We start from the raw sequence: 8,914 nt of genomic DNA, 5'->3' as shown, positions 1-8,914 counted from the left end.
AGAATGGTAATTTTCTAGAATCTAGTATGGGGCTCAAACCGTCTTATGTATGGAGGAGTATTTGGAATGCAAAAAATTTACTAAAAGCAAGATTAGTGTAGAGATTGGGGAATGGGAAATCTATTAAAATATGAAGAGATAAATGGCTACAATCTCCTATTTCTTATGTTTTCCAATCTTTGGTGAAGATTCTTGATAGAGATGCTAAAGTAAAGGAACTTATAAATCGACTTTGACCGGTCAAAAGTTTCCTTGATAGAATAAATTTTCAACCAGGAGTAGACAACAAGCATCTGTGTAACACCTATATTGAGTAGATGAGGAGTAGCCTACATAGAGTAAGTGGTTTATAAAAATAGTTAAGAGTATTAAGTCTCAAATTGCCTAGTTACCAGGTAAAACTAGGATTTCTAAGAAATTTTAGGGAAGCTCCAATTTGACTAGTGTTTTTAGGGTGATAACGCAGATGTGCCACGTGGCTAGCATTTTTCCTTTAGTTATTACAAATTGGGGCATGCCACATTGCCTAGGTATGGGAAAGGGGATGTGCATATATATGAGCATACTCTCTCTAAATGGTATGAGGCATTTTGGGGTAAACCCAATAACAAAAACCATGTGGGCTGAGGTCTAAAACGGACAATATCATACAACTTAAAGCAAGTTGTTACATTTAATGTTAGAGATAGAGCTCAACTTGAGATTGGACGGTGTGCAAAAACCCATGAGAGTCGTCAGCTAGGACCATGGGTTCCTAGAGGGTCATCAGCTAAGACCCTGAATTCCAAGAGGGTGTGATTGTAGCATCACATATTGCCTCATGAGTATATAGGAGCATGCTTTTTCTAAATAATATGAGGCCTTTTGGAGTAAACTCAAGAATAAAAACCATGTGGACTAAGGCCCAAAGCAGATATATTATACCGCTTGAAGTGGGCTGTTACAATATGTTGTATGGATATTTGTTCCAACATGCAACAAGATCAAATGGTGTGGATTGAAACTAAGAATGAATAATTTTCAGTCAGAAGTGCTTATCATCTTGAAAGAGGTAGAGTTCTACAAGAAAAATGAGCATGCTCAAATATTCAAACCATAATCAATTTGTAAAAGGAGATTTGGAAGATTCATGGCCCGCAGCTAGTGAAGATGTTTCTATGAAGGGCATGTAATAAAATTCTTCCCGCAAAGGAAAATCTTTATAAAATAGAATAGTTCGAGACCTACTTAATTTGTCCCATTTGTGGCTTGGAAGCATATACTCTTGGTCATGGTATTTGGAGTTGCTTGTCGTCTGAAGATGTTTGGGCTAGCTGTTTAATTTGTAACAGAAAGATACAGAAATGTTCTAGTGATGAAGACGACTTCCTAAGTATTCTTGAGAAGCTCATGGAGAGACTAGATGATGGCGACCTAGAGATGGTGGCTACAGTTGCAAGGAAAATTTGTAGTTGCTTGGTGTTGGGAAAATTGATAATTAATTGGTTACCAATTTTCCACCAGCCCTTTATGCGAAAAACAAGTTTGGAAAGAAAACACATGAGAGCACACACCAATCACACACGTACACAAAGAGTTTGCGTGGTTCGGCAATATGCCTACGTCCACAGGGCGTGATCCGGTCTCCTTCTTTACTATTGAGAAATATTGAGTACAATGGTACAAGCCTGAACCGCTCAAGTTTAATATCTCAAACCTAAGCCCTTAACCCCTTGTACACCCCACTCAACTGTCCCTCTCAAATACCCAGTAAAGAAAAGCTCTTTACACTTTGTAAATGCCAATGACTACATGTCCTTTTATAGAGGCTTAATCACGAAAAATAGGAGAACAATTTTAATCCAATTGCTACTGGGAAAACGAAATCATCGTGAATACAAAGTCTTTTCCATGATGAAGATAAGCATTGCAGCCCACATGTTTATCCACACACGTTTTCTCCAAAAAATCCAATTCCAGTTGTTCTTGGACTCTTTTTAAAACTAACATTATCTTCTTATAGATAAATATAACTTGAGCCCACCAACTTGAATATTGATATTTTTTAGCAATTATCTTCACACTCGTTGACAATTTGAGCCATTATCAACAATCTTCACCTTGGCGAAAATTTGGCAACCTCCACCTGAGACCTCAGGTCCGCATCTTGACCGATGCCCATCCTCACGCCCTGGGATGTCGTACAAAACACTGTCTACACCAACAGTAATAATTCTACAAGAATTATCATGCTCCACCATAAAGAGCACATGCACTTAGAATTAAACCATTCCAAGAATTTTCATTTTCGGCACATGTCGAAAAAATCTTGCTGAAAAATATGGTGCAACTTCCATGTTTGGTTCCCCCGGAAGTTCATCAGCCATCGACACCCTTTTAAACTACATACCCGATATAAAAAAATAAATAAAAAATAAAAAATAAAATAAAAAAACCAAACCAATGTCTCGTATGCAAATGTGGACCCGCTAATAGAACACATCCATTATCCTGACATTTTTAGCGGCCATGCCAGAGGATGTACATCCCCTTATCAAAGAGCATCATCATAATCATCTCTCACTGCAGCGAGAGAAACACTATTAGTGTTTTTCGAGCAATCTGCTGAACCTGCTCCTCTCAACGTTTTGTGTAGCCCAGATTGGATGTCCTTGACTTGTATTTGCCACAAGCCAAAGTTCATTCTCTCGTCAAACCTTTCAATCTCAAACTTCAAGGACTGCATTTCTTCTTAACGGGTAGAAATTCGCAACCAAGTTTTGATACCAATTGTTGCGAAAATTGATAATTAATTGGTTACCAATTTTCCACCAGCCCTTTATGTGAAAAACAACTTTAGAAAGAAAACGCATGAGAACACACACCAATCACACACGTACACAAAGAGTTTACGTGGTTCAGCAATATGCCTACGTCCACGGGGCATGATCCGGTCTCCTTCTTTACTACTGAGAAATATTGAGTACAATGGTACAAGCCTGAACCGCTCAAGTTTAATATCCCAAACCTAAGCCCTTAACCCCTTGTACACTCCACTCAACTGTCCCTCTCAAATACCCAGTAAAGAAAAACTCTCTACACTTTGTAAATGCCACAAAGTGCTCTCACCAATTTGAATTTTCCGGATCCCCCTTAACCTAGGACTACATGTCCTTTTATAGAGGCTTAATCACGAAAAATAGGAGAACAATTTTAATCCAATTGCTACTGGGAAAACGAAATCATCATGAATACAAAGTCTTTTCCATGATGAAGATAAGCATTGCAGCCCACATGTTTATCCACACGCGTTTTCTCCAAAAAATCCAATTTCAGTTGTTCTTGGACTCTTTTTAAAACTAACATTATCTTCTTATAGATAAATATGACTTGAGCCCACCAACTTTGAATATTGATATTTTTCAGCAACTATCTTCACACTTGTTGACAATTTGAGCCATTATCAACACTTGGTAAGATATACTTCAACATGTAGTTAATAGCTGTAGGCCTCTAAAACTTTCCTACTTGAGATGCAATTGGTTTTTTGTAAAATATTGATTATATTCTCTGCACTCCCAACCAAAGGGATATATTTTAAACAATGGGGAATAAGGGAATATTTAAATCAACATGATGGTGATCTTGAACAAAAAAAAAAACCCCTAATAATACATCAACATGATTATTTGAACTTCATAGAGACTGCTGATTGAGGAGGCCTTTTAAGATCATGTAAGATTTTAATTATTTCCACAGTTTTTTTTTTTTTTTTTTTGGCCCATTGAAAACTCAATAGATAAGATAAATGGACCACAATAGTAGGAAACACCTTAACAATTGAACCACTACTAATTGACAACAAATTGCAGATTAGACAAATAAAAATTTCATCTTTATATCTAAAATCCTCTTGTTATTGTAATCTTGCAACCCATCCTCAGCCACATATACCATCTTTTGGGTTAAACTAAAAGGAAACAAAAAGAAAGGCTGAGAAGCAGGGAAAAATAAAATTGAAGCCCATAAAAACCATCACATTGAGCAGAACAATTCACACAAGGGTGGAAGATCCCATAGAGCTTCAGCAGGATCATGCACAGTTTCCATATACTCGTGCACGCCATTCATTGCATACAGCGAAGCTGATATCTGTCTTTCAACTTTCATCCTCTCAAATTCTGCAATCTCCATTAATTCTGCTGCATCATGCAAAGCCACATTCTTTGGCAAATCCAACGCTTCTTGAGTAAACAAAAACCGATCAAAACCCCACGAAGGACCATTCTGAGAAGAACCCAACTCAAATTCCTCCCTGCACTTGCTTAATTCTGGTTTATACACATTATCAAACATCTGGGTGTCATGGAATACCTCTGAAGAAACAGATTTTCCGCCGCTGCTTCTGGAAGAACTAGAAGTACTACTAGAACTAGTAATATTACTGCTAGAAATTGTGGAAATGGCAGCAGCGGCGGCGGCATCTGCGGGCTGTTGTTCTTTGGCTTCTTTTCTGTTGTTGAGGAGATTCCGAATCCGACAAGCCAGAGGAGAATCCGAGGAGACATGGGTGATGAAATTGGTGCGAGTGTTGGATCCACGAAGAAGGCAAGCGGCTTCGTCGTAGGCTCGAGCAGCCTCTTCGGCGGTCTCGAAAGTGCCGAGCCACATCCTTATCTTTTGCGTTGTGTCTTTAATCTCAGCCACCCATCTCCCAGAAGGCCTCTGTCTCACCCCGACAAACTTGTTTGTGTTGCTGCCACTTCTGTTTCTTCCACCTCCCTTGAACTTGCCTCCTTTGCTCGTTGGAATGCCTGCCCTTTTCATATGCTGCTTTTGCTGTTGAAATTGAATCTCCATTGCACAAGAAACCAATTGCTGGTTACAGAGGATTTTCGATTTGAAGAAGGAAGACAAGAAAGAAGAGGGAAGGTTTTTTTTGAGCTCTCAAAGGGAGTGGAGAGCTCGTCTACAATATTGTTCTTGTTTGGGTGTTTACGGAGATTAATTTATATATGAATTTTGTGTCTGCAGTTGGTGTAATACGTATTAACAGCGACATGGCAGGTTTTTGTTTTTACTTATCTTCGATCTTACGAAAGAATCATTAATAATGTGTACAAAATATCAGTCAATTAAGGCTTTTTTTTTCCTCATATACCCTTCTTCGACATTTGCAAAATGACTAATCTGCCCTTTTTATATGGCTTAAGTTGCTATAAAAAAAAAAATTAATTAAAAAAAATTAAAAAAAAAAATTACATGTGATCATTAATTTGTAGTATTTTCAATGGTCCATATTTGATTTCATTATCTTTGTGTCTCGTGAAAAACTAATTGAAATTAAATTTAAACCGTTTAAAAAATATATATATAGAAGATCCGTCTTCTGAGTTTTTTTACTGCACTTAAGCTAAAGTCATGATATATATTAGAGTGTTCCTAGCTAGTGAATTCTTCAAACAAAAATTAAATTTGAGAAGAAAAATTTACTTTTTCAAATTTATATCAAATTCTTTACATTAGCCTCTGCTATTTTATTTAAATATTATTTTTTATTGGTTTCAGAGTGTGTTGCGGCAAGATCTAGAATCGGAGAAAGAAATGTTTTGCATTAAAGTTAAGAGAGAATGAGAGGAAATAACATAAAACAAAATGAGTATGGAGTGGTTTCTGACAAAACTAAAAATAGGTAGGGGATCAAGTAGGGAGTTTAAAGGAGCAATTTTATTTTTTATTTCTATAAATTAGCTGAAATTTGACTAAAAGTGGTATTTAGGAAACGCATTGTGAATGCTCTTAAAGCTAAATTTTGAACATAAATACATAATTAATAGGGTATAAAGTTTTTTCAATAGTTCATATTTCTCATTAAAAAAAAAAAAAATTGAAATTAAATAAAAATTACACAAATCAGAACGAATCACTATGATGAAAATATTGAGCAGAACTCACTATTAACTTATAAAATGAAAGTACTCAATAATTTATATACACATAATTAATATTATACTTAAACCATATGAGATACTTAAAATCGTAACATGTCAACACTTCATGAAGCGGAGATTACTAGTTCAAATTTCCATCTTCGTCTTGTGTGAAAATGTTAAAAAATAAATAAAATAAAATTATAAATTATAAAAAAATAAAAACTGATGTCAAGGGAAATGACAACATGCATTAATAGGGAAAGTTTAACATTTACAGGGGCAATAAAAGTCTTTTGACGTTGTAAGAAGGTTGTCCTGAAATGGAAAAAAGAGAATTTGGAAGACAAGCGTGATGAGTATATATTATCCAAGCAAGGCAGTAAGAGATGCTTACACTTTGTCGTCTTTCACCTTTTCAATCATTCGACAACAAAGTCGTGAGGGCACGAAGGCTTGCCACCTGGAGCCACCATAACAATCCTCAAGAAGAACCCAAAAACTACAGGGTTGAATTTAAGTTGGAGCTGCTACTGATCACTTACATATATTAATATATTAATATATATATAATTATAATTATTATAATTAATACAAAACAATCAGAATATCTTATCGTGCACGCTGCGTTGTGACTTTTTTCTTTTTTTTTTTTCTTTTTTTTCTGATGACCTACTCCCTACGTCACCATTACCACACTAAACTTTCTGCTTTGCATTATCTTTATTCGTAGATTCTTAGTTATCGTAATTTTAATTTTAATTATGAATGGGTAATCACGTAGAAAATAATTATCTTTATTCGTAGATTCTTAGTTATCGTAATTTTAATTTTAATTATGAATGGGTAATCACGTAGAAAATAATTTTATGCCTTTAATTAGGGTGTCCACATCGGTTACTTTTTTCCGTCACTGTCTTTAAGGGTACAAGTGCACCTTAGTGTATGTGATTGCATCTCTAAGATAGTTGTACGGCAAGTTAATGTTTACCACATCTTTATAATATTTTTTGCTTAATTTCTTTTCCGAAATTCAGTTATTTCTGGGAATACTTGGTACTACTTAATTTCGTGTATACGTACCTTCTCATGCCTGTTGAGAATGGACCGTCAGACCCATAGCATGCATGGAACGACCAATGGCTCTTTTGATTACTGGTTGTTGGGATATTTTATGTTTTTTTAAATTAGGTTTATTAATATTTTCTTTAATACGTAGAATATTTTTATTATCCATTATTATATTTTTTTTGTAAGGTTTATTTTCTTCCTTAATTAGTTTAGGTCTACTTTAGGGTTTCTTAGTTACTACTCATTGTCTTTTTATAAATATAGAGTTATATAATACTGTTTGATATAGTGAATATATAAGATGTAGCCAGCATATGTCTCTCCGCTACCGCTCTCTCTTTTCTTTCTCTTTCATATTTTAGTATTTTTATATATTTTATATATATTTCAACACTAATGTTGTGGGAATTAACAAAGAAAAATGACAGGTAAAACATAAATAAGATAAAATAATCATACATAAGAACATTAAAATTTATGTGGACAATTACGAAAGAATTTACTAATGAAGGTGGAATATAAAAATAGTGAAGAGAATACACTCAAAACTCAAAGTATTAAAACAGAAAGCAAGAAAAAATCTTCATAAAATCTTTCCCTCTCCCCTCTCTGCTAGGGTTTCATTTCTAGCAGAGTGTGCCGTCGGAGGGGGAAAACCTTTGTTCTCCCCCTCCGGCCCTCCTTCCCTCTCCCTCTACTGCCTCCCCTCCCATCCCATCGCCCTCATTCTCTTAACAAGCTAGCCTATTTACCTAATACTCCTAGTTCTTTGGGCGATTTTTCCTTTCCCTTCCTCTCCACCTCTTCTCCCTCCTTTGGTTCTATTTTTTTGCTCTAAGCTTTTGGATCGACCGTTCTTTGCCTGATCTACTGTCCTTGCCAAACCCACATCATCGCTCGTCCTTCCACTTGTCCTCTTCGACTCCGTCCAAGTTCTTCGTGTTACGGCCATTTTCCCCCGGCAACCTTCCTCCTCGACATGATTTATGTTTTGGGTTTCTTGTTTCTTTGTTTTATTTTCTTGTATTCTCTCATTTTCTTATTTTTTTTGCTAGAGTTTGTGTTTGTTTCTTTCTGTTTTTGCTTTTGTTGTTTCTGCTTGTTTAGGTACTCTTTGTGAGTGATGTTCATGGGGTTTCACTCAAACTTCTCCCTCCGTTTGAGTGTGCCGCCGATCTCCTCCGCGCCTGCTCCGCCGCCCACCGTCCTCTACCTTTCTTCTCACGCCCCCCACCGGGATGTGCTTCCAACGCCCCCTTCCATTTTCGGTTTCCGGCGAGCACATGATCGACTCTTCTTTCTGGCTGTTGTTGTCCTCTTAATGTGCTTTTTTCTGTTGGTTATTTCCCTATAATTGTGTCAGGCTTTCCTTTTTTTGTTCTTTCTGTCTTGTTTTGTTTCCCTGTATCGATTTTGTTTTTTCTTAAAATAATGCTCGGTCCTCTCTCTCGATCTGCCCGCCTGATGCCCTTCGGGTAGTTGATTTAGTCTAAACCTTTGGGTTGTGGATGTGAACGTTATTCTGGCTTTTGGGTCGAGGAGGATGAGTTTTGGCTTGGGGTTCTCTGCCCTCAATGCCTAGGAATAAAAGCTACTTATACATTAGTTTGAGTCTGTTTGGCACAAATCTGCTGTTTAATTTAAAAATTAGTCATAGGTTAGAGGATTTTGTTTGAGTCTAGAATGTAATATGTCATCTTTTACGTTTGTAACCTCATAGCTTCGACTATGGTTGTTTCTGAGCTTTGCTCTGTATTGTTTGAACTTTATGCTCGTTTGTCAATGAATGAGATTGAACTGTTTAAAAAAAAAAAAAAACTCAAAAGTATTAAGACACTCAAATCTCACATTTACACAAAAGAGATTCTTTCCACAAAAAAGTAGAAATAAAAATAAAAATGAAAGAGAAAATAAAAGGACAAGCTTCTATTTCT

The 8,914-nt window shown here is 36.1% G+C and overlaps 1 protein-coding gene across 1 annotated transcript; it reads right to left on the bottom strand.

Moving 5' to 3' along the window:
• Nucleotides 1-3,894: 3,894 nt before the first annotated feature.
• On the bottom strand, nt 3,895-4,959 carry LOC132162049 (ethylene-responsive transcription factor ERN1-like). Its single transcript, XM_059572297.1, has one exon. The coding sequence runs from the start codon at nt 4,837-4,839 to the stop codon at nt 4,015-4,017; it is 825 nt and encodes a 274-aa protein (XP_059428280.1). The 5' UTR covers nt 4,840-4,959; the 3' UTR covers nt 3,895-4,014.
• Nucleotides 4,960-8,914: the final 3,955 nt, after the last annotated feature.

Source organism: Corylus avellana, chromosome ca9, assembly GCF_901000735.1.
Source record: "Corylus avellana chromosome ca9, CavTom2PMs-1.0".
In the NCBI taxonomy this organism is placed as follows: Eukaryota; Viridiplantae; Streptophyta; class Magnoliopsida; order Fagales; family Betulaceae; genus Corylus; species Corylus avellana.
The sequence above is the reverse complement of the archived record's forward strand: the minus strand, read 5'-3'. Positions and strand labels throughout refer to the sequence as shown.

Bases quoted from the DNA above. Each gene is read 5' to 3' on its own strand.
- LOC132162049 (XM_059572297.1), bottom strand. From the start codon at position 4,839: ATGGAGATTCAATTTCAACAGCAAAAGCAGCATATGAAAAGGGCAGGC.